Genomic DNA, 27,235 nt, shown 5'->3' on the forward strand with positions numbered 1-27,235 from the left:
TCCCATGATAATTTAATTCCAATACAGTGACTTGTTACATAGTGAGATCAACATTTGAAAAATTATCAATGTTAAGGAATATGCAGTATTTGCTTGTAATATTTGTGTTTATGCATTTATATGCACTAATGACTACAATGGCCACAATATGCACTTGCATATAATCAGAACTCTAGTGATGATTCAACAGAAACTGTGAATCAACAGAATCCAGGAATACCATGAATCAGAGGAAATAAAATTATGTAATAAAACTTGAGATATATAAAAAATCCCAAGATATTATCATCTCTAATGGAAAATATTGGATGTTGTAGGATTACACATCTGTTTGGCAGCTAATCTTTGTGTGTGTCTTAATTTGTGTAGGTGGGTCAATTATGTTAAAAGGGGGATGTGTGTTCTTTTTAGGGGTATAATTATTATGGTTTCTATCTGTTTTAATGCTCCACTTTTGAAAATAAGCATGTGGTTAATGTCTATCTGTATGCCTTTATTTTGGTTAATGTTGTGTTGGTATGCCAAAAATGAAGTTCATTAAAAACATAACCAATAATGAACATCCAAATCCCTATTCTCTCTCTCTCTCTGAATATCTTCACCCTCAGGTACAAACTGTGACTGGCCCTAGGAGACCTTAACTGGAGTTTTAATTCAAAAATTCTTAGTTTGAGTGTACAGTATAGAACATATAAATATAATTAATTGTAAAACACTGTCTTAGTATGTGAGGCTGATGGTGTCATAAGGACAGCATTATAGAATGTATGCATTAATGTTAACCGTTTACTTAAGTTTAATTTTATTAAAATTTATAACTAAATTATTAACTGATTTAAAAATTATTTAAACTGCTAAAATTAATCTTCATTTATTTACCATATGTTTACTAACACTCACTCATTGACTAATTCGAGAGCTATTACAATTTCAAGGTTAAATATTAACAAGTAAGAAATGTTTAATTAAATTAACAACAATGTAAATGAAGTTCAGCATAATTACCAGTTCTGCTGTGTTTACAATCACTGAAGAAGCGGTACAGGAAGTACCACAAAACATCTGAGAATAATCTATAATCTTTAGGAAAGTAAAGGCAGATTACACCCCATGCAGGTTGAAGTGCTCATTATTTCATCAATTTCCATTTCTTGATATACCTGCACACTATGCAGCTAATAGAATATTTAACATTATGTAACTATGTAGATATCTTTCTCATATTGATTATATACCTTATTATTTTTTCAACCTTCTTTTAGCTTTTAAATACTTTTCTTATATTTCTACTTTTTTTTTACTTCCTTTAAGTTGGCCTCCCGCACAAAATGACACCTCAACTTACCATCTTTACATATACTTTTAAGTTCTACCTTGCAATTACACACACACACACACACACACACACACACACACACACACACACACACACACACACACACACACACACACACACACACACACACACACTAGTTTACTTAAACAAGTAAATTAGTCAGTATTTTTCGTGCTATATTACTTGATTTAATTGCATCAACATCTGAATCTGAATTTCTTCAATTTCAGCATGTAAACTCATATCATCTTGAACCTTGTTAAAAGATTATCCTCCTAAGCCAATTTGTGAAATTCCTATAAATATAAAAGCTTACTATTATTTGTAAACACATTTAACAGATGGCAATGTCCTTGTACAGCCTCAAGACAATCTGTCCATACACAAATCTAATCAGTTGATATCATATTGATAAATTTATATTTGATTTGATTAGATTAGATTTGATAAACTCATCAAATACCCATGAAATAAACAAAATTAAAATTTGTTTTACTAACCTTGAACTTCTTATTCCAGTATCTTTCTAATTTCATTCTTAAGCAGAGCCCTATAAAATAGGAAAAATATGACATGTCAATAAAATATTCTTATGGCAAAAAATCTATTATGCAAGGCAAGACAATTAATGTATTGACTGAAAGAGGACATTATGAGAGTCATTGGTGTAATTAATTTTATTTTTTCATGTAATTGAAATTTTAGTTCTAAAACTGACAAACATTAATGGATTCTGCTTTGGAATCATCTTCAAGAGAGGATTCCAAATGAGGTTAACTACTAACTCTGACCATTCTTTATAAGAGCTAAAAACAATGTAAACAGCTTTATAACAGCTTAAAAACATACTAATCTTCTGGTATGATTTAGTTCTTAATGTTGTTATGTTGTTGTTATTTGGTTTTTAGGAGCATTAGCAACTAAGGCCATATTGCTCCAGTGGTCATTCCCCGACCTTTCCGCGTCCTCCGTATTTGGTGGTCATGGGCTCAAACCCCGATCTAATCAAGAAGTGTGTGCTACGCACTGCTGCTCCTGCCCACCTGGCTATGGAGGCACCAGTTCTTAATGTGTTTGATTACTAATATTCAATATATTTCAGCTTTTATATAAAACTGGAATAATTAATAGCCTATACAACATATTTTTTTTTTACAACATATGAGGTACAAGCCTCAAGTTTCTAGAATAGACTAGTTGTGTGGAGTGCTAACCACATGTAGTATAGCAGTGCATTGTTAAATACTTCTGCACTAATTCATTGTGAGTTAGTTTTTTTTTTTTTTTTTTTTTGTAGTTGTTGGCGCATCGGCTTCTGTGGCCATAGTGCATCTCCCAAAGTTTTTGCAGTACTTTGATCCAAGCCCGTGGTGGGATTCGAACCCACGAACTTTGGGTTGCCAGGCAGGCACTTTACCCACCTGGCTAGCCCAGTCGGCTGTGAGTTAGTGTGGAGAGTTTCATACCAATAGGACATTGTGCGACTGGTGTTTAGGTGTGCTTCTGTTGAGTGTGCCTTGCACTTTCGTAGCTGAGTAAGATGGCAGCTTTTAAGGGACAATAAATTTGCATCAAATTTTGTAATAAAACTTAGGAAAACAGCTTCAAAGACTTACGAAAAGCTTAAACAAGCATTTGGTGATTATACTATGGATAGAACAAAAACTTTTCAATGGTATTTGCATTTCCAAGGTGGCCAAACTTCAGTTGAGGATTTTGAGCACCTGTCAAGTCGGACTAATCAGAATAGTGAAAATGTGCATCAAGTCTTCATGATGATAGACGGTGTATGATTAGCAATATTTGTGACATTCTAGGTAATATGAGCTGATGCATTTTTACTGAAAATTTAAACATTTAGATTGCTGCATATTGTGTGCCCTGTTTTCTGAGTGACAAACAGAAACATAACTGGCTTTCTGTGTGCAGGGACCTGCAAACACAAGCCAAAAAGGGCAAACTTCTTTCCAAGGTCATATAACAGGGAATGAAAACTGAACTATACATGAGTTTAGGGATGAGATGAAAACTGACTTTGTTTCTGGGCCCAGAAACAAAGCAGGTCCTCGCAGTCCATCATCTCCACATTCAAAAAAGGTAAGACAGGTCAGATAAAACATCAAGAGTATGCCAAATGTTTTCTCTAATGAGGGACTTGTCATCAGGAGTTTCTTCCACCAGGCCAAACTGCAAATCACCAGTTCTACATTGGGGCCCTAAGGTTTTTGGGAAAGGATGTCAGGAGAAAACGGCCAGATAAATAGCTTTTGCATTCCAATGATGCACCAGTCTACATGGCTTTGTTGGTTCAATAGTTTTCAGCCAAGAACAAAATGGCAGTGGTCCCACACCCTACCTATTTTTTCAAGGAGTACTGCTTGCTCTTCAGATAAGTTTAAAACACAAAGTAAGTCATTCAACTCTTCTTGCTTAATTAAGTGTGGCACATTATAATTTTCTGTTTGGTATTCCAGATGTTGAAGTGGACAGCCCAGCAGAATCTGAAACACAAAAATTCTTGCTATACTCATCAGCTTCTATGATATTAGGAGAGGACTGGCAGATCTTCATTATATGGAACAGGCCTTATTGTAGATGATATGTTAGGATATTTGATGCAGTGCGTGCTTGCTTTTTCTGGACATCCCTGATATTTTTGTCATGTTTTTTTTTTTTTTTTTTTTTTTTTTTGGTAGTTGTTGGCACATCGGCTTCTGTGGCCATAATGCACCTCCCAAGGTTTTTGCAGTACTTTGATCCAAGCCCGAAGCGGGATTTGAACCCGCGACCTTTGGGTTGCTAGGCAGATACTTTACCCACCCGGCTAGTCCGGTCGGCTTTTGTCATGCAAAAATAGAAATCAGAAATGTGGCTGTGTGTTTCTTGTCACACTTCAGGAACAGCAAAAGGCATACTTTTAATATTTCCAGTTAGCCACATTCCTCAAATTTGTGGTGCAGGTAATACAGCCCAAGTTTTGCCTTGATCACCAATCTTGCAAACAAAATACAAAGAATATGCACATGTAGTAACAGTGTAAGTTTTCTTCCCTTTGGTTTTCATTATAAACTGTCCACACACAGCAGAAATTGTCAAGGTGATTCAAATACTTCCTTTGCTTCTGTTTAAACATTTTAACAATACAATGCTAAAAAACACAGAAAAAGCAAACAATATGCAATAGATACGGGGCGCCTCCGTAGCCAGGTGGGAAGAAGCAGCAGTGCGTAGCACACGCTTCTTGATTAGACCGGGGTTCGAGGCCGTCACCACCAAATACGGAGGATGCGGAAAGGTCAGGGAATGACCACCGCATATTCCCGGAGCAATATGGCCTTAGTTGCTAATGCTCCTAAAAACCAAATAACAAACAAACAGCAATAGATACGGAGATAAACTATACATGACTCACACTACAACTGCTTTACTGAGAGAGAGAGAGAGAGAGAGAGAGAGATGGGAGGCAGATGGCAAGGTTGAACATATTAACTCTCCTCAACATTACTGCTATCTATGAGCACATGCAAACATTATTATTTGCAGGTAATACATTAGATCAGTGTCATATCTACTTCCTTAAATAATAATAGTAAGATATATGTACGAGAGGCATTTGAAAAGTTTGTGGCATGAGTATGAAGGGTTTATTTGAGGAGTCTGATAACACGTTACTTTACAACAGAGTTCCCTTTGGAGTCAATACACTTTTTCCACCAATGCTGCAATGGAATAATTCCAGCTGCAAAGAAAGTTTTCTCCTGGGCTTCCAAGAATGCATCAGAAGCAGCAATAACATCACTGTTGGTGGGAAAATGGATGCTTGCCAGGTATTTTATCATTTTTTAGTTTATTATACTAGGCATTCCCTGCTAAAAAACACTGGCATCTCCACCATATCATAAAATACCATACTTAGAGACATAGATACATGAATATACTTATATAATATACATAAATACATGTATATAAACACAGATCTAGTTAGTTCAGTCCAGTAAGACACTCAGGAACTACAACCCCATTAGACAGGAAGCTCACTAAAATTCCATCAGTCCATCGATTATAAAAAGTGCACATTGATGAAGTTCAGACTTAACAAAGATGCAAACAGAAAAAAAAAATCCACATTAGCTGACTTAATTTGATGAAATCCAAAAGAAATGATGGGTTCACCAAAGATGTGCTCTCCACATGAGGCATTTTGACAATGTACCTCATGTGGAGTCCAGATAAACCAAATTAAGTCCACCCATCATTAGCAATCCATCAAGTATATATGATTACTAAATTAGAATATAGTCCAGGCTGAAAGAAACTCTTGGCAGCAAACAACTCAATAGAGGAGATACAACTAAGTGAACAGCAGACATGGGGAGTTGAGAAAGGTACAGCAGACTCCCACCAGTAATCAGAACAGTACCCATATCCTAAGTCTACTCTGCTAATAAATATTAATCTGTTCTTATGCACAGTCTGTCAGAGCCACATAAATTACAAGTCAGTGTGCTGCTTTAATTGTAGCTTTTTTTTTTTTTTTTTTTTTACCAGGCAGTCCCTGCCAAATTTGGGCAACCTTGCCATATATTTACAATACCATATATACAGTATTAGAGATACAATTCATAGTATCGTACAGAGAATGAAGTACATCCATTCGAAGTAAGCAATGATGTCCAGTCCATCCGTACAAGAATTCTCCAAGATTTTATTCTCTCTGAGATGATTTAGGAATTATTGCCCACACAGGGTAAGTTTCCACCTATAATTAGAACAGTACCACAGATCCTGTGCCTACCCTGTTGAAATATTGAAATTCATTCTAATGATCAGCCAACCTGATTGTTTTCCAGTCAGCCACAAGACCTCATTACACAATGCAACAAGTAATTTCCTTGCTCCTCTATTTGTAACAAGATTAACCACCTTCAAAATACCTGGACAGCAAACTCTTGGAAGGATTTGAAATCCGCCTCTGTTCCTACCAGAAATTGTTCACATCTAGGATTCAACCCATGCTTTCAGAGAACCTGCTATTAATTCCTAAGATCAGAGTACTCATAACAGTCATATATGTCCTCCAGTGTCATCTTTCCCAAGACACAAGAAGAACAGTCCACAATACCTAACTTGTGTAACTTTGCAAAAAATGATCTATGTCCTGTTGAGAAGGTGGCATATAAATTTGGACTAAACCATCTGGACCAAGATTTACCAATATTTACACGCAGAAGGAATTTATTTGTAATGCTACCCTTAGTACTATTCTTCCATCTCTCTTGCCATTGACCAACCAAGAGAGCCCAGATACTGTTCTTCTGTTCTTTGTGTACACCAGCACAATCAATTTCAATTGATAAACACCTGTATGGTACTCTATGCCTTAAGTGAAAACACATTGATTTGAAAACCAAATGTAGGTCTAGAGGCAGATGTCCAGTCACAACCTGCAATGCATCATTCAAAACAGTTCTGCAAACTGCACTTAGCTTCAATAACATTGCACAATGTATTGCAAACAGCTTCCTGACATCCACTTTTGTTTGCAACCCAGAGTCTAACCATACATGTACACCATAACTAACGACTGGCAAGAAGATGCAGTCATAGAACAAATTCAGTGTTCTCCCTTTTATTTCCCAGTCCTTCCTTGTTATCCAGGCAATCATTCCAACAAATTTCTAGATTTTATCTGCCATGTAAGTAATGTGAGAAAAGAAGCATAGCTGCTTATCAATTAGTATCCCTAAGTATTTTATCATTTTCACAGACTGGAGATGAGCTCCACCTAGAGAAACTACTGGGTTCTAGTCACTGACAGGTGTCCTTTCAATAACATGGTTTTACTTTTTGCTGTGAACACTCAGTCTAAGCAGTTTGCACCATTAATGTAGTTCCGGCAGAATAAAGTTTGAATATTCTTCCAATTGCACTTATGAATCACCTTACACTAACAGAACCTGGTCATCAGCATAACCTATTATTGACACATGATTATAGTTTAGTTTCAGCGATTCATTGAGCACCAGATTTCACAGAAGTGGCCCAAAGACAGATCCTTGAGTGCAACCCCTTAGTACATTCCTTGTAATTGTCGCACAGGAAGAATTGACAGTGCTCATTTGTCACCACCTTCCATCTGATATACAACCATCCCCCTGTTCATAGTAGTAAATTGCCTCTAATGCCACATTGATCCAGTTTGTACAGCAGTTTTTCATATGGAACAGTGTCAAAAGCTTTACTGGAATCTACACATATGAAAATCATGAGAATCAAAATCATTTTTTCATCCTGTTCCTGTGTTACTGCAGCACAGTAGCTAACTACATTGGTCAGACTTCTCCCCTTAAATCCATAATAGATTTCTGTATAACTCTATTCCTGTCAAGATGATCCTGTAATACATCTTCAACCACTGTCTCCATTATTATCCCTGCAATAGAGATTTAGCTTACAGGTCTATAATTACTCACTTTGCCTTTTTATCCCCCTTTGAGAATAGGAGAAACATTTATGTCTCCAATCTCCAAGCAGCAACCCCCAAGGCAGAATGCGCTGGTCCCACAGGAACTAGTAGTTGGTGGTGACTATTGTCAGGGAAACAGGGAACATGCTTTGTAAAAAGGATAGGTGGAACAGGACCAGGGTATGTCTGCCAGGGGCAAAGGTTAATGACGTTGTAGAGCAGGTATCATTTTTTAAGGGCACAAAAGGTGATATAGTTGTACACGTTGGCACTAATGATATTAAGAGTGGGAGACCGGCAGAATTACTTAACAAGTACAGGTCACTGTTGAAAAAAAGCCGTGAATTAGGGTTGAATTTGAAAGTGTCTGCAATTCTGCCCAGACACGATAGGAGGGAGTATATGATGAGAGCCTTGTCGATCAATTCGGCCCTGGAAAGACTGTGCAAGGCTCAAGGGGTGGAATTTTTTTCAGCCTGGTCTGTACTTGTTAATAGAAGGGACTGCTTCTACAGGGATGGGATACACTTAAATAGAAAGGGTGCAAGAATATTTGCTGATGCTATCGAGGCAGTGTTAGGTGGGTCGGAAAACTGCTAGCTTGGGGGGGGATACAAGGACTAATAGATTAACAGTAACCACTGGCAGAGGTGAAATTGATTCTTGCACTGCTTCTATGGGAATGAGCAGAAGCCTGGAAAACAAGATGCAGGATATTTCAGAGACTGCTGGGAGTCATTGCGGTACAAGTAAACACATGGGTTGTGTTAGGGTAGCTAAGAAAAAGAACAGGTGCACGTATACTTGCATGTACACCAATGCTAGGAGTTTGGTAAATAAATTTGATGAATTTGACGTATTGCTCAAAGCATCAAAGGCGGATATTGTTGGAATATCAGAGACGTGGTGTCAAACAGATATAAGGAATGCAGAACTGGAGTTTGGGGAATACAACGTCTACAGAAAGGATAGACAGGATAGGAAGGGAGGAGGGTTATGCTATTAGTAAAGAAACACATAAAATCCAAGGAAGTGAAGCCAGTCGACATCACTGGACAGTGCAGTGTCGAGTCATATGGTGTGACATAAGCACTGGGAGATCAAAATTGAGAGTAGGAGTGTGCTATAGGCTTAATTACTCTTATTAGTATAATATGAAACTGTAGAGGGAAATAGAGTGGGCCAGTAAATCAGAGAGTCTTATAATGGGGAATTTTAATTTCCCAGATAATTACGATAAGAACGTTACGATATGCAATGTTCTTCTCTTGAACAGCCTTAGCACCTTTATTGGAAAACCAAGGTTTAGATAAAGGACGAGATTTTAAAGTGGAGCGTGGAATAAAGGATTCCATTCCTACAAGAATAATTTCACTGACACGACCTGAACAAACATTGACATCAGAAGTTTTGAAACAGTAATCCGACCAAGGAAAGGAAGAAAAGAAATCTCGCAGATCATCCCAATTTGCATTCTTGTAATGCCAAACAATACGAGGTTGGGAACAACCGTGAGATAAAGGGTCCATTGGAGAAGAGACAATCACAAATTTGTTATCTGAGGTGCCTAAAAGACCACTCACTTCGACCGTGTACTTAGAAGGGTTGTTTGTGAGAAAAAGATCAAGCGTGTTGACTGTATGGTTAAGATTGTCCGGTATTCTTGTAGGTAAATGAATAATCTGTGCAAGGTCATTAGTAATTGCAAAAGCCTCAGCATCTCGACCAGCTGGGTCAGGACTAGAAAACGGAAGCCAGATGGAGTTGTGGTAATTAAAATCACCAAGGAAAATTAACTCACTGTTAGGAAAGTTGGACTGGAGAAAGTCAAGTTGCAAAAAGGGGACGTCGAAGAGCTCCAAGTGATTAGTGGAGTTGGAAGAAAGGTAGAGCCAACTGACGAATTTGACACAATGAGGTAGAGAGATTTTAAACCAGAGAAGATTGAAAAGAGGAGATTTCAAATTACCAAGTCTCGGACAGGGAATATCGAATGGACATATGCACAAGTACCACCTTTGAGGTGAAAGGAATCATATAGTGAATAATTTAGGCAACTGAGATGAGCAATAATTGAATCAACCGATAACTGAGATTCTGTCAGAAAAAGTACATCGGGTTTGGCAGACTGCAAGTGGATATGGACATCGTTAAGATTAGAATTGAGACCATGTATAATTGTGAAATGGACTAGGAAGTGTTTGGGAGGTTTAGATCTTTTTGCAGATAAGCTTACTCTATTAGTTTGACAATTCACGGTGTATTCAATAGTAAGAAAAAGTGGGGGGGGGGGACATGCTGTATGAAGTAATGAAATTTTTGGATATGGCGTACACAGGGTATACCCAGATCCTAGACATAATGTGGCCTCGGCAATGCCCCCCGCATACATGCTACTTGGACTCCCTCCAGTCACTATCCGGCAGAGTAGAGGTAGCAAGATTATACACTAGCTGATCCAGAAGCCTCATAAAGAGTTACCAATAGGTTTGGTCCGGTGTACTAACTAGCAACCAGCCTGCGAACACCATTTTAGAGCTGTACCCTCGAAATGTAAGGAATACTGGATCTCGCCATGATGTTCATCATAACCTCAAAAGTCATCAATCATACTGCATGATGGAACAGATAGGGAAGGGTTGACTGGAACTTAGCTCTAGAGACTAAACATGGGTTCCACCACTTCAAGCCTCCAATAAGTAAAGTGGTGGTATTGCACCAATTGATGAGTCATCTACCACCTAGTATTGCCTGGTAACACAGAGGGGTGGCATTCCTCCATGTGGTGAGGACGCCACACCTCGACCCCTGCTTACGTTGGTTCACACCTGGGTGCTCACCCACAGTGTGCTTGTGCATGGAGGTTATACCCAGGATTACTAATGGTCACCATCGTGAAGGTGCAAACAGAGGATTTGGCTGTCACAGACCTTTCGGACTTCGCCGAAATTGGGTCCGCTTAACTTGAATGTCACCCGAATATCAGTTCCATCAACGTTTTAGACTCCCAAGTACAGCTTGTCTGGCATATCTGAGAGAATGTCTGTGACAACCTCAAGGACCATACAGCATATAAGAGTTCAAAATTTTCACCAACCGTATATTAAGTTTATAATGAAAAAACTGAAGAGCAGTTAAACACCTACAGTTGATTTCTTTGCTTTGTTAACTGTCTGTAAGGCTGAAGATGATGTTCAGCATAGTCTTAAAATGTAGCAAAAATATTTTAGGGGTATACTTAGTAGTAACATTTCAATAAATATCTTAAAATGAACCTTAGCTGGTATAACAGTGTGCCTTTAATTATTAACTATTATTATGACAAACCACATATTGTTCCCCTTTCATTTAATTGAATAAAGTTTATTCCAAAGTAGATAGAATCTGGCATCTTTGCAATTAGGTGATAAACAGTCATGTAGCAATTTCTGCTAGAAAGGACAAAGCCTAAAATCATTGATTAGTATCTATTGAAGTATTAAATTAGTCAGAATAGATGTATATATGTTAATATTCCATTTCATTTTAAACAACATTTGTTAAATATATAGAACTGCATACCTATGAGTGTAGCAAGAGAACAATGAGGTACTGTTGGAGTAAATTCTATTGTTATTAAGTAATGATCATTTTCTGTATTTATAGTTATTCCATTTTCATATACTACATCCAGTTCTTCTAATGTCTGTGGCTTTTCAGGATCACGGATGTCTTTGATGATGTCTAAATACAGAAACATGAAAATATTGAATTAAGAATATGCATACCAAATTAATCAAAATTAACTGTATAGAGTTATAATTAACTGTATAAGAGTATAAAACTCTTAAATTATGAACTCTATTACAAAAAAGTTAAAATTATGCTTCAAAGAAATAATGCCAGCTATATTTTCTTTTCTTTTTCTCTCAATGCCTTTAGTAAAATTAACTAATTATAAGTGGTTATTAGCTACTTTAAGTGGAATTGCTAGATTTTAAGTTTTTGAGCTTTGAGAAATATAATAAAATAGAAATATAATTGTTGTTGTTGTTTGGTTTAATGACACAAGGGCTACTAAGGCCAAATTGTGTCTCTTCATCATTAATTCACAAAAAGCATATTGTAAGAGAGGTTAAATTATATGCTTCTATACAAGCCAATATGTTTTAGATATAATAAAAGTTCTTCAATATTTGCTTCATTTCCTAAGAAATGAAATAAATCAGGTGATATATTCAATGTGGAGAGTGACTGAAAAGTGTTTGACCGGATGGTTGAATGTAAGGGACAATCAATCAGAAAATGATGGACCGTAAGTTGCATCTGACAGGATGAGCACTGTGGGGAGTTTTCTCCCAATAAAAGTACACTGAGTGTATCCAATTCTGAGCCTTGCCAGTACCACTTCCTCTCGTCTGTTTCGGCGGAAGCCAGACAGCCACAGCTTTGTATCTTCTTTTATTTGGTAAAGTTTATTGTTGGTTGTTGGTGTCACTTTTCCATGTCTGTGACCATTTATCATAGCACACTTTGCGTATAACAGACTTATAGTCAGAGTAAGGAACCTGAGGATGTTGTGAGAGAGCGGGTTGATGAGGTGCATTATAGCCATAGTAGCTTATGCACCATAAAACCCCCATAACAACAACAACATGATTGATGATGTGTTGAATAACTACAAAGAATTAAATAATAAAATATAAATTATTTTTATTTAACTCTCACAGCCCATGTCCCACACAAAAGGACTGTGGATCAAAAATAAACAACTTCCACAAGGAAACACTAAATCAATACTAATTGTTGCTTAGAAAGTAGAAACAATACTGTACACTGAAACATATCCTCATTCCATCCATGTCTCATATATTGACCATTGAAACAAAAAAATAAATAAATAAACTACATCCACCATGCTGCCACCAAGGTTGCTGCTGTCAAAAGACACAAACACCAAGGATTGCAGAGACATTACCTCTCAAAGCACTTAGGCATTTAATGCCTATGAAAAGCAAAGGCGTTTGAATTAAATCATGCCCACCACCTTCCTTTTATCAAAGTTTCTCACACTTCTAAAAAATATACCTATAAGTTAAAAATCAGTTGTCGTAGAGGAAAAGAAAACCCAATGACAGAAATTAAATAAGAATGAAATGTTGTCAGGTAGAGTTGAACTTTGGAGGGCCACAAACCATTGTAATGTACAAGATTTTTTTTTTTTTTTCATCCCCAAAAACCAATTTTCGCCCCTGTTGAGAATCCCTGCTCTATACAAAAAAAAAAGCTGTAGGACGGGATGATGGAGGGAAAGAGGAGTAAAGGATGGCAGAGAAAGACCTGGATAACCAACATTAATGGATGGACTAATCTTTCTTATGAAGACTGTACAAGGTAAGTACAGATGCAAAGCTGGTGAAGGCTCGTGGTAGTCAACTTCCTGGATGGAGATGACACATGAAGAAGAACAAGAATAAGTAGAGAGAAAAGCCATTGAGCACTTCTCAGAGTTACCAGATTTGATCATGCATGAGTGGCACTGATTCACGTTCAGATCCAGTTCATGATCCAAAGTTGTGAAAGAAGATACTAATGAACTCAAGAAAAAAGAGCTTCTGAAACTCAAAGTTCTGGAAAACAATCTTAAACAGACCAAGCAAGCAAGCTGATAATTCTAGGCATGTTATCCTCACTCGTATAGAAAGTCTGTTCATGTTCCTCTCTTCCAGCTTGAATAAAGCAGTTTGCTTGTGTCTTTTAAATATTATGCCAACATTTGAAAATTCAAACACAGCCTTTCAATCCAACATACCTTACATCTATATAATAGGGTCATTAGTCTTAGATATGATATAGAATGTTATGTGCACATTTATAATTTATTATACCAACAATTTTTAATCTTCCATTCCCACTTTGGAAGTTGATTACCATATCAGCCTAAACTAGAGATGATTCTGACTTAGTCACAGGCATTTCTTCTGTCAAGGTGGCAGAGAGTTTAAAACAAGAGAAAATTCTGTTCTTTTGTTCAGTGAGGAAGTACTTTATGGCTGCATGTGACACATGGTGTACAAGTGTCTCATTGAAAAATGCTCTTATAAACACTGAGGTAGCACTAATTTCATCAATTTGTAGTGTCATCAATTTATTGTTTTCAAATTTGAAATTTTTTTGGACAAGTTTCCAGTACTTATTAGTATCAGTTCTGTCAGTTTCAGTGTGAGAACCTACCAGATGGCATTATGAAAGAAGAAAGAATTAATGTAAAGTGATCCTTGTTCAGGGAAATAACAAGTGCACAAGGAAGCATGAAATATAACAAATTATTCCAAGTCATTCTTGGCATTTTTATAATTTTTCAGTAAGATTAAATAGTCTATTTTATCATTTCTATTATATTTCTAGGCCCTGGGTGCCAAGTGTTTCCGTGGCCAAGCGATTCTTGCGTGTTTATAAAGCGTTTTTCCTCCCAGCGACAGAGTTTTCCTTGTCTTTTCTCATAGTATTAAAATTTTCTGTTAAGTAGCTTTACTTACTTAAAAGTACTTACTTAAAAGAGAGCCCAGAAGAAGACAAGTACCTTTTTCTTTAATTTAGCTGGTCATACTAACTTACTAACTAACTCTACACTTAGCTACCAAGTGGCACTGCTCCTGCCTCCCCGTGGCAGGGCCAGTAACCTGAGTGGTAAAGGCAAACCCCCAGGGTCAAAAGGAGCCATTATGGATAAAAATTATTATCCAAACTCAGAGCCTTTGAGCTCAAGAGCGGAAGCTTCTACCATTGACCATGACTCAAGTCAACCTAAAAAACTGCGAAGAGAAGCAGAATGTCATGACGATTTTCCAAACTTCCTGGTGATTCATTCTCCATCCGCCCAACCTGTGGATAAGTTATCACCATTCTTAATTCAGAAAATCTTGGAATCTATTGCTGGATCGCCAAAAATGGTTAAAAGACTGCAATCCGGAGACCTGATAGAAACAGCCACCTCAAAACATTCTGTGCGGCTGTTAAAAACATTTGGTGGGTTGATAGTTGAAATTGCTCCCCACAAAACACTAAATTCATAAAAAGGTGTCATCAGTGAGTGGGACCTAATTACAGTCTCCGAAGAACTACTCCAAGAACTCAGCAGTCAGAAAGTAATAAATGTAAAAGATCATGATGAAAAATGATGGAAATCTAACTCCAACAAGATCCATCATTCTGACATTTAGCACTCCAGACTTACCATCCTCTATTAAAGCTGGTTATTTAAACTGTCAGATTCGACCTTACATCCCGAATCCTGTTCGTTGCTTTAAATGTCAGAAACATGGTCATTCCCAGCAGGCTTGTCAAGGGGGAAGCCATTGTCCCATCTGCAGCTCTAAAGATTACACCCAAGCAGATTGCTCAGTCAAAGCCCCTGTTTGTTCAAACTGCAAAGGAAGCAAAGGAATTCTTTTCCAAAACTTGTGAGCTATGGATAACAGGAAAGAAAATTCAAAAATACAAAATTGAAAATAAAGTCACATTTCCTGGGGCACTTAGACAAGTTATGTCAACCATGCCTAGTGGTTGTTCTTATGCAGCTCGCACTCGAAACTTTGTTTCTACTGTAGCTCAAACGGATTTATCAGTTCCGCCTAACACCACTCTAGTGAATTGGCTTAAATCTACCCTTTTAACCTCTAAAAAAATACTCCAATCAGCATTCCTACTCATACCCCATTGGTCCCAGTTGAAAAAGAACAATTAAAATCTGAATCAGTTTAAAAAAAAAACATGGAATCTCCCACCAACAGTATGGATATAGATGAGCTGCTAGATAATGAGGGGCACCTCCGTAGCCAAGTGGGCAAGAGCAGCAGCGCGTAGCACACGCTTCTTGATTAGACGGGGGTTTGAGCAGATGACCACCAAATACGGAGGATGCGGAAAGGTCAGGGAATGACCACCGCATATCCCCGGAGCAATATGACATTACTTGCTAATGCTCTTATCTCAAAAAAATCTCAAACAAACAAAACAGATAATCAGGAACCCATTCTAGAACTCCATGCAGATGACACCATGGATATTGGACACCCCACATTCTCAAAAAAGGACCAGAAAAAATGTCCCACGTACAAAAAACAGTCAGATGAATCATCCTCGAGTAAACCTAAATAATGCATAACATTATACAATGGAATTGCAGAAGACTAGCATTAGCAAAGGCACATGATGGAAGAAAGCAAGCTTATATAGCTTGCTTTCTTGCATCATTTCTTGCATCTTTTTGGCTGATGCTTATATAGCATCAGCCAAAAAAAAAAAAAAAAAACCCTTATTTCACCCACTCGCTCCAAATGTTTGTCAAGTTCTGGCAAGAATTTTTTTAAGCTATAAACTTGTACAATGACAGATGGAAGTTTGTTCCAGCAATCAACCACCCACAGGCTAAAGGCAAACTTCCACACACCTATCCTACAACTGTCTTTCCTCAATTTGAATTTATGCCCTCTCAGGAGATTATTCTGAGCAAGAGGAAGAATCCCATTCGCATTGAGCATGCTCAAACCATTCAAGGCTTTATACACCTCAATCAGATGACCTCACAGGTGCCTAGTCTCCAGATACTGTAATTTGCAAAATTTAAGCCTTTCTTCTTAAGAGCAACCCTTTGTTCCATTCACTAATCTTGTTGCCCTTCTCTGTACTCGTTCCAGCAGCTCTACATCCTTCTTGAAATGAGGCCTCCAGACCTGTATACAGTACTCAAGGTGTGGCCTGACCATTGCCTTATACAAGGGGATAATCACCTCCTTATCCCTGCTAGAAAAATTTCTGTATATCATTGACAAGACACCATGAGCTACTCTTTCAGACCGTCTGCTCTGCTCAGAAAACTTCATATCTGCCTGCACAATTACCCCCAGGTCCTTTTCATTCTCTACCACTGTCAGTTTGGTACCACATAGTTGATACGTTACTCTGGGATTACTGCTTGCAATTTGTAGTACTTTACATTTGTCAATGTTAAACTTCATTTGCCATCCCTCAGCCCATCTGCACAACTTTTCTAGATCCTGTTGCAGCAGTGTACTGTCATTAGTGTCATTAACAACTCTGCCAACCTTCGTATCGTCTACAAACTTGGACATTAAGCCTGATATACCATCATCAATATCATTTATAAATACGGAAAACAACAATGGACCCAACACTGAACAATGAGGGACTCCACTAATAACATTAGTCCACGAAGAGCAGTGTCCATTGATTACCACTCTCTGTCTTTTCCCACTTCACCATCCCTTTATCCATAGCAGTAATTTGCCTCCAATGGCACACTGCTCCAATTTGTGCAGCAGTCTTCCATATGCAACAGTATCAAAGGCTTTTCTCAGATCCAAATATATGATATCAAAGTTATTCTTTGCATCCAGTTCCTTTGTGACTACATCATAGTATCCAATCAAATTAGTCAGACAAGACTTCCCCATTACAAACCCATGCTGTGTCCGAGCTATAACTGAAGTCTTGTCTAGATGAGCCTGCAATTCTTCTTTAACCAGTGCCTCCATTAATTTCCCTGGAACAGAAGTTAAACTAACAGGTCTGTAATTACCTGTCTCCCCCTTTGCTCTTCCTTTGTGGATTGGGGTCACATTTGCACATCTCCAGTCCATGGGTGCCTCCCCTGAGTCCAGGGAAGCTCTCATAATTATGGCTAAGGGTTTGCTTACTTTCTTTGCCGCCTCATTTAATATAACTGGATAGATTCCATCCACCCCAGGTGCCTTTTTTGTGTTTATCTTCAACAATTTCTCCTCCACTTTCCTCTCAGTTTTTACAAGATTATCTAGCTTACTGCCAGAGTTGAATACACCTCTGGCATTCCCCTCCTTGAATAACTCCTCATGTGTGAATATCGATGCAAAATATTCATTTAGTTTCTTAACTACCTGAGCAGGATCATCAACAGTTGAACCATCAATATCAAGTGGATCAATCTGATTCATCCCCTTCCTTCTAGAGTTTACCTAAGTAAAGAACTCTTTGCTGTTTTTCTTTGCATCCTTTGCCAAAGATTTCTCGTAATTTGGCTTCGCTTGCCTAACCTCCTTTGTAACTTGGTTACAGACCAGCTTATATCTATCATAGGCTTCTGTGTCACATGTTAATTTATATGCATCCCCTGCATTGTTCTTCTCTGTCACATGTCTAATTAGTTCATCTGACATCCTGATGACTTAAGAGATTTAATAGCTGAATTCAATCCCATAGGTGTATGCTTACAGGAAACATTCTTGTCACCCCCAAGTTTTGCCAAAATTTTCAAGTTATACCATTTACAGATGAGATAGGAACTCAGAATCACCTGCATGTGGAGGAATTGCTATTCTTGTTAACGCTAACATACCATCCAGGCCAATCCGATTGAGAACTACCCTAGAAGCTGTGTCAGCTCACATTGCAGTTGGTACATCATTTAGCATTGTTTCCATTTATATTCCATCTGCACCACTTCTTCTTTCAGAACTTGACAACCTCATTGCACAACTCCCAACTCCAATTTGTCTTTTTGTTGACTTTAATGGACACCATCCATTGTGGGGATCTGCCACAATGGATAGAAGAGGCAAATTGATGGAGGAATTTATGCGTAATAATGATTTTAATTTATTAAATTCTGGATCTCCTACCTATATCCACTTAGCAACCAGATCTGCTTCCCCAATAGACTTGTCAATTTGTTCACCATCCATATTTCCATTCCAATCATGACATGGTCGGTATTAACCGATCCCTTTAACAGTGATCACTTTCCAATTATTTGCTCGCTACAAACAGGGGTAACTCCAAATCCTGATCAACGACCCAATTGGAAGTTTAAAAAGGCAAACTGGGGTGGCTATTCTGCCCAAATACTCTTAGACAGATTTTACGTTCAAAGACAACATATTGATGATGCAAACACTTACATAACCAATCAGATTCTGACTGCAGCTAAGGCCTCCATTCCAAAATCCATGCCATATCGAAAACACAGAAATCACTGGTGGAATACAGATTGTTTAATTGCCAAACAGGGAAAAAACCATGCTTGGAATAATTTCCGCAAGTATCCCACCACTAGTAACCTAATTGCTTTTAAAAGACTAAAAGCAAAATCTAGACAAGTTAGGCAGAAAGCAAAACAGGATTCATGGATTGCTTTTGCCTCAATCATTACCAAAAAAAACGGATACATGGGTCATCTGGAAAAGAATACAGGCATTAAATGGCAAATTTGCTAGGCTGCCCTCTCCGATACTTCATTGGAAAGAGAAAGACATTTCTACTCCTGAAGAAGTTGCAAATGCATTAGCAGAATCATTTGCAAAAATCTCAGCTTCTGCCACCTATGCGTCCACTTTCCAGAACATCAAAGCAGGTGCAAAACGGTATAAAATCAACTTCTTCACGCACCGCTCATTCCCGTACAACCAACCATTTACATTAATAGAACTTCAAGAATCATTATACAGATCTTCCAATAGTGCTGCAGGTCCAGATGGAGTTCATTACATTATGCTAAAGCATTTACTTGGAGAAGACTTGAGAACCCTGTTAATTTTTTATAATCGGATCTTCTCTGAAAATGAATATCCTTCTTCATTGCGCCATTTGTTCATTATCGTCTTACCAAAACCAAGAAAAAGTCCCCCCCCCCGTTGAAAATTACAGACCAATATCTCTTACGAGCTGCATGGTAAAAATTTTCGAAAGGATGGTTCACACTAGGCTCACTTACATCCTGGAGTCAGAGAATCTCCTTCCAGATCATCAGTGCGGCTTTCGAAAAAATAGATCAACCCTAGATGTGCTCATTAAAGCCAAGTCTCATGTCCGCAATGCCTTTGTCATGAAACAACATCTAGTCATGGTCAATTTAGATCTTGAAAAGGCATTTGATACTACATGGCATCATGGTATTATTATGGATCTTTACCATCTGGGGCTTTTTGGTATTATTATGGATCTTTACCATCTGGGGCCATTTGCCAGAAATAACTCAATTTCCTGCAATTGCATTCTTTTCAGGTCCGATATAAAAACATACTCTCTGCATCTCACATTCAGGAAGAGGGAGCCCCGCAGGGATCAGTACTTAGTCCAACAATATTTTCAATCCAAGTTAGCAGCATCACATGAGATAACCCAAAAACCGTTCAAACTTATATGTATGCAGATGACCTTACCATTTCTTGTCAGTCTCAAAGTATAAATACCATCGAATGGCAGTTCCAACTTGCCATAACCAAAATAGAATCCTGGACTTCACAGAATGGCTTCCGACTATCAGAAAAGAAATGCACTGTCACTCGCTTTTGCAAGAAACGAGTGCTCCATCCCCAACCCGAACTACAAATAAACAATACTCCAATCCCGCTTGTTAATACCGTTAAATTTCTTGGACTACTATTAGACCGTAAACTAAATTTCCAAGCAGACATCACTTATTTGAGAACTTATTGTATAAAGCATTTGAATATACTTCGATCGGTCTCATCTGTGTCATAGGGAGTTGATCGGTATACTTTGCTGCATCTTTACAGAAGTTTAATCCGTTCACAGCTAGATTATGGTTGTCCAATGTATGACTCTGCCAGGAGCACTACTTTAAAACAGCTAAATATGATCCATCACAATGCTCTGAGGACTGCACCGGGAGCTTTCAGGACTTCTCCAATCCAAATTCTATATATTGAAGCGCATGATCCCCCATTACACCTGCGTAAAAGGGCGCCTCCGTAGCCAGGTGGGCAGGAGCAGTAATGCGTAATACATGCTTCTTGATTAAACCGGGGTTCAAGCCCGTGACCACCAAATACAGAGGATGCAGAAAGGTCAGGGAATGACCACTGCATATCACCGGAGCAATATGGCCTTAGTTGCTAATGCTCCCAAAAACAACAAACAACAACCTGCGTAAAAAAACACTACTGCTCCACTATGCTGCTAAGATCCGGAGTCTACCATCGCACCCAAGTTAGGAGTATCTTTATAATACTCGTTGGAAATCCTTTTATGAGAGCAAGTCAAATGAAAATAGACCTGCCTCGCTCAGGATCAAAGAGCTTGTTCAGACTTGGAATGTCAATTTAAATGAAATTTTCCAAGACACAACTACACCTGTTGCTCCTTGGACCTATGTGTCTGTCTCTCAAAACATACACTTCCTCCAGTTGGGGAAAAATATTATACCTCCTGCAATATCAGACAGTTACATTCAGCTCATGCTACTATGAACAACCATGCCTGTAAAATTTATATGGATGGTTCCAAAACTGAGAGTATGGTAGGTGCTGCGGCAGTTTTTCCTTTACGTACAAGTTCAGCCACACTACCGCTTGCTTGCAGCATCTTCACTGCTGAATTATATGCCATTAAGTTAGATGCGCTTAGTAAGATTATTGAGCTTTCCATCTCATCTGACATAATTTACGCAGATTCTCTTAGTGTTGTCTCTGCCATAAGGAAGAATTTCTCCTCTTCTCTTCCTACCTTGAAACAGATTCATTCCCAGCTATTCACTTGCAGTGTGTCTAATCAGTCAATCAGTTTTTGCTGGATCCCTGGCCATTCAGGCATTCCGGGAAATGAACCCGTTCTTCTGGGAAGGATTCATTCCAGGAAATGAATCCTTCCCTTTAAGCCTGATGGTAGTTACCTCTTTGAGTAAATCCCACATCAGCAAACACTGCGATCACCTAGTGGTATGCAGGATAAAGGAACCACCTAGTGGTTCCTTTATCTGGATCCTTAATGCATGAAGCATCACTACTGATAATCAGATCAAGAGTATTCCTTCCTCTAGCTGCCTCCCAAACATGCTGCTGTAGAAAACAATCATCCAATAAATCCACAAAAGGCTTGCTGACCAACTCACAAGTTCCAGTCAATATCTGGGAAATTAAAATCCCCCATTATAGGACAATCTGCTTTTCTGGCCCACTTTATTTCTTTGTACAGTTGTTCATTATACTCATCAGAGTCATTAGGCCCATAACACATCCCTACTATCAATTTTTCTTTCCCAGTGCTTATGTCACACCAAGCTGACTCAACACTGCACTGTACACTCATGTCAACTGGCTGCACTTCCTTAGATTTAATGTGTTTCTTAACTAATAGCATAACCCCTTCTCCTTTTGTATCTTGTCTATCCTTTCTGTACACATTGTACTCCCCAAATTTCAATTCTGTCTTCTTTATATCTGTGTGACACTTGATATCCCAATAATATCTGCCTTTGATGTTTTGACTAACATATCAAATTCATCAAATCTGTGTGACACCTGATATCCCAATAACATCTGCCTTTGATGTTTTGACTAACATATCAAATTCATTAGCATTAGCATTAGTAGAGGCATTTGATGCAAGAAAGCAAGCTTATGCAGCATCAGCCAAAAAAAAAAAAAAAAAAAAAAACCCCACTTCCACTTCACCCCTCTGTTCGTTCAAAATACCTGTCCAGCTGAGCCTTAAACTTATTTAGGCTATCAACCACCACTACAAGGGATGGAAGTCTGTTCCACCAACCAACCAACCACCCGCTGGCTAAAGGCAAATTTCCGCACGTCTATCCTACATCTGTCTTTCCTCAATTTGAATTTATGCCCTCTCAGGTGATTATTCTGAGCTAGAGGAAGAATCCCATCAGCATTGAGCATGCTCAAACCATTCAAGGCTTTATACACCTCTATCAGATCACCTCGCTGGTGCCTAGTCTCCACATACTGTAATTTGCAAAACTTAAGCCTTTCTTCGTAAGAGCACCCCTTTGTTCCATTCACTAATCTTGTTGCCCTTCTTTGCACTCGTTCCAGCAGCTCTACATCCTTCTTGAAATGAGGCCTCCAGACCTGTATACAGTACTCTAGGTGTGGCCTGACCATTGCCTTATACAAGGGAATAATCACCTCCTTATCCCTGCTGGAAAAATTCCTGTATATCATTGACAATACTCCATGAGCTACTCTTGCAGCCCGTCTGCACTGCTCAGAGAACTTCATATCCGCCTGCACAACCACCCCCAAGTCCCTTTCATTCTGTACCACTGTCAGTGTAGTACCACAGAGTTGATACGTTGCTCTGGGGTTGCTGTTTCCCATGTGTAGTACTTTACATTTGTTAATGTTAAACTTCATTTGCCACCTCTCGGCCCATCTGCTCAACCTTTCCAGATCCTGTTGCAGCAGCATAGTGTCAGTAGTGTCCTTGACAACCCTGCCAACTTTGTATCGTCTGCAAACTTGGACATAAAGCTTGATATACCATCATCAATATCATTTATAAATACAGAAAACAATAATGGACCCAACACTGAGTCCTGAGGGACTCCACTAATAACATTAGTCCACAATGAGCAGTGTCCATTGATTACCACTCTCTGTCTTCTCCCCCTCAACCACCCCTTTATCCATAGCAGCAATTTGCCTCCAATGTCGCACTGCTCCAATTTGTGTAGCAGTCTTCCATGTGCAACAGTATCAAAAGCCTTTCTAAGATCCAAGTATATAATATCAAAGCTATTCCCTGCATCCAGTTCTTTTGTGACTGCATCATAGTATCCAATCAAATTGGTCAGGCAAGACTTCCCCTTAACAAAACCATGCTGTGTCCGAGCTATAACTGAAGTCTTGTCTAAATGATCCTGCAGTGCTTCTTTAACCAGTGCCTCCATTAATTTTCCTGGAACAGAAGTTAAGCTCACAGGTCTATAATTACTTGTGTCAGCCTTTGATCCTCCTTTGTGAATTGGGGTCACATTTGCACATTTCCAGTCTATGGGTACCTCCCCTGAGTCCAAGGAAGCTCTCATAATTATGGCTAAGGGTTTGCTTACTTCCTTTGCTGCCTCCTTTAATATAACTGGATAGATCCCATCCACCCCGGGTGCCTTTCTTGTGTTTATCTTCAACAGTTTCTCCTCCACTTTACTCCCAGTTATTTCAAGATTCTGTAGCTTACTGCTAGAGTTGAATACACCTCTGGCATTCTCCTCGCTGAATAACTCCTCAAGTGTGAATGTCGATGCAAAATATTCATTTAGTTTGTTAGCTACCTGAGCAGGATCATCAACAGTTGACCCATCAATATCAAGTGGACAAATCTGATTCATCCCCTTCCTTCTAGAGTTTACATAAGTAAAGAACTCTTTGATGTTTTTCTTTGCATCCCTTGCCAAGGATTTCTCGTAATCTGCCTTCGCCTGCCTAACCTCCTTTGTAACTTGGTTGCATATCAACTTGTATCTATCATAGGCTTCTGTGTCATGTGTTAATTTGTAAGTATCCCATGCATTTTTCTTCTCTGCCATATGCCTCATTAGTTCATCTGACATCCATTTTGGCCTAAACCTTGAACAATATTTCTTAGTTGGTATGTAAAGCCTAGTAGCTTCCAAGATAAGTTCTTTGAATGCTTCCCATTTTGAATTTGCTGTTGGTAACATCATCAGTTGGTCCCACTGTATAGAATTTAAATACTGTCTCAGTCCATCGTAGTCGCCTTTACGGAAGCAATAACCCTTCCCTTTACCCCTAATGGTAGTTACCTCTTTGAGTAAATCCCACTTCAGCACACTGTGATCACTGCCACCTAGTGGTTCATTTATCTGCAGATTCTTATTGCATGAAGAATCACTGCTGATAATCAAATCAAGAGTATTACTCCCTCTAGTTGCCTCCCGAACATGCTGATGTAGAAAACAATCATCCAATAAATCCACAAAAGCCCTGCTAGTGTGTGAGTGACCAGCCCCCAAATTCCAGTCAATATCTGAGAAATTAAAATCTCCCATTATAAGACTCTCTGATTTACTGGCCCACTCTATTTCCCTGTACAGTTTCTTATTATACTCATCAGAGTCATTAGGCCTATAGCACACTCCTACTCTCAATTTTGATCTCCCAATGCTTATGTCACACCAAACTGACTCAACACTGCACTGTCCAACGATGTCGACTGGTTTCACTTCCTTGGTTTTTATGTGTTTCTTAACTAATAGCATAACCCCTCCCCCCTTCCTATCCTGTCTATCCTTTCTGTAGACGTTGTACTCCCCAAATTCCAGTTCTGCATCCCTTATATCTGTGTGACACCACGTCTCTGATATCCCAACAATATCTGCCTTTGATGTTTTGAGCAATACCTCAAATTCATCAAATTTATTTACTAAACTCCTAGCATTGGTGTACACGCAAGTATACCTGCACCTGTTTCTATTCTTAGTTACCCTAACACAACCCATGTGTTTACTTGTACCGCAATGGCTCCCAGCAGTCTCTGAAATATCATGCATCTTGTTTTTCAGGCTTCTGCTCATTCTAATAGAAGCAGTGCAAGAATCTCTTTCACCTCTGCCAGTGGCTACTGTCAATCTATTGGTCTTTGTCTCCCCCCAAGCTAGCAGTTTTCCGACCCACCTAACACTGCCTCGATAGCATCAGCAAATATTCTTTCACCCTTTCTATTTAAGTGTATCCCATCCCTGTAGAAGCAATCTCTCCTGTTAACAAGTACAGTCCAGGCTGAAAAAAATTCTACCCCTTGAGCCTTGCACAATCTTTCCAGGGCCGAATTGATCGACAAGGCTCTCATCAAATTTATTTACTAAACTCCTAGCATTGGTGTACACGCAAGTATACATGCACCTGTTCCTATCCTTAGCTACCCTAACACAGCCCATGTATTTACTTGTTTCACGATGACTCCTAGTAGTCACTGAATTCCCCTGTACCTTGTTTTTCAGGCTGCTCCTCATTCCAATAGAAGCAGTGCAAGAATCACTTTCACCTTTGCCAGCAGCTACTATTAATCTATAAGTCTGTGTATCCACCTCATGCTAGCAGTTTTCCAACCCACCTAACACTGCCTTGATAGCTTCAGCAAATATTCTTGCAACCTTTCTATTTAAGTGTATCCCATCCCTGTAGAAGCAGTCTCTCCTGTTAACAAGCACAGACCAGGCTGAAAAAAATTCTACCCCACGAGCCTTGCACAATCTCTCCAAGGCCGAACTGATTGAAAATGTTCTCATAATATACTCTCTCCTATAGCGTCTGGGCAGAATTGCAGACACTCTCAAATTCAACCCTAACTCACGGCTTTTTTTCAACATCGACCTGTACTTGTTAAGTAATTCCACCATTCTCCTACTCTGAATATCAATTGTGCCAATGTGTACAACAGTATCATTTAGTGTGGATATAAGGCACAAACCTGGCTTAAATGTGTTGTCGCATTCCCAATCTTAAAATTGATTGACAGGTCCCGTGAGAAATACTAGTTTCACCAGCAGTTCGTGTATAGTTAAATATGAATCATTCTTGATCAGATCATGAATATTATATTACCAGTCTTTGAAGTTGGAGAATGGCCACAGTGAGGATTATCTCTGACAGACAAACAGCCTCTTTAAACTTTGCAAACCACTGAAACGTCACTGGGCAACACACAGCACCTTTTCTGAAAGCTCTTTTTTTTAAACACCATGTTGAACCTTTTTCTGTTTCTGTTGAACTTTCCCTAATTTAACAAACTCACTTCTTGATAAAATCACTCATTTGAAAATGTGATGAAACATAAAATACCGTCTACTCATCATGCACTAATTCTGGATCATAGCAATACATCCACAATTCATCACTAGAAATGATGGAAGAAAAGTGTGGGTCAAGAGCAGCAGCATGTTGAGGAAGAATAAATGGATAATTAATGTATTGTCTAAATGAGTCATCAAACATGTTGCAAAAAGTTTAAATTCTATGATGCTGCATTTTCAAGATAAAAGTCAGTCCTAGCCTTTTTTGTATTACCCCTCATTATATCATATGCCATGTAAAATTCTTGCTCAAAATTGACGAACTACATGTACATTATATTATCCATTTTTCATTACTTCAAAATTTGTTATATAAATATTATCATTAAAGGTTGTACATGCACACATAAGATTTGCTAAAATTAGAATTCAATCAAAGCAATAAAAACAACACCTACCATAGATTTCTCCTATCATTGAGAGTGGATCTTCATACACTGACATTTGTTTTCCTTGCTGCCACACATGAAATTTTCTGTAATATCATTTTAAGTCACACAAATTATTAGTAATGAAATTAAAAAAAATTAATACTATATGCATATAAAGGAATTTGTTTTAAAAAAAATCCTTCATATGTATAACTAGAGTATAAGATTTACATATAACTAATATTTAAGAGTAAGCACATTGTAAACTATTTTTATATTAAATGTTGCATATCTAAGCTGAAAATGCATAATAATGATTTAACTATATATTTATTTTAGGAAGGTTATAATTCCATTCAAATATTTCATATAGAAAACAAAGTTGTTTGTTTCATTAAAATTAACACCATTATTACAAAGCAAAAAATAACTGTTTGACATTAAGCAGAAAC

The 27,235-nt window shown here is 38.3% G+C and overlaps 1 protein-coding gene across 2 annotated transcripts in view; it reads right to left on the reverse strand.

The window, feature by feature from the left end:
• The window catches only part of galla-1 (cytosolic iron-sulfur assembly component galla-1), an 86,463-nt gene that overhangs the window by 38,087 nt on the left and 21,141 nt on the right, over positions 1-27,235 (reverse strand). For both annotated transcript variants that reach the window (XR_016546927.1, XM_090373173.1), the window contains exons 2-4: positions 26,811-26,887; positions 11,364-11,525; positions 1,837-1,886 (exon numbers count right to left, since the gene is read on the reverse strand). Coding sequence is in view for 1 of the 2 variants with exons in the window: in XM_090373173.1 (XP_090229299.1) it covers positions 1,837-1,886; positions 11,364-11,525; positions 26,811-26,856 (258 nt within the window). In the remaining variant the exon portion in view is untranslated. The remainder of the gene's footprint in view (positions 1-1,836; positions 1,887-11,363; positions 11,526-26,810; positions 26,888-27,235) is intronic.

The sequence above is a fragment of the Mastigoproctus giganteus genome, chromosome 5 (genome assembly GCF_048544385.1).
Source record: "Mastigoproctus giganteus isolate SK-2022 chromosome 5, ASM4854438v1, whole genome shotgun sequence".
Lineage (NCBI taxonomy): Eukaryota > Metazoa > Arthropoda > Arachnida > Uropygi > Thelyphonidae > Mastigoproctus > Mastigoproctus giganteus.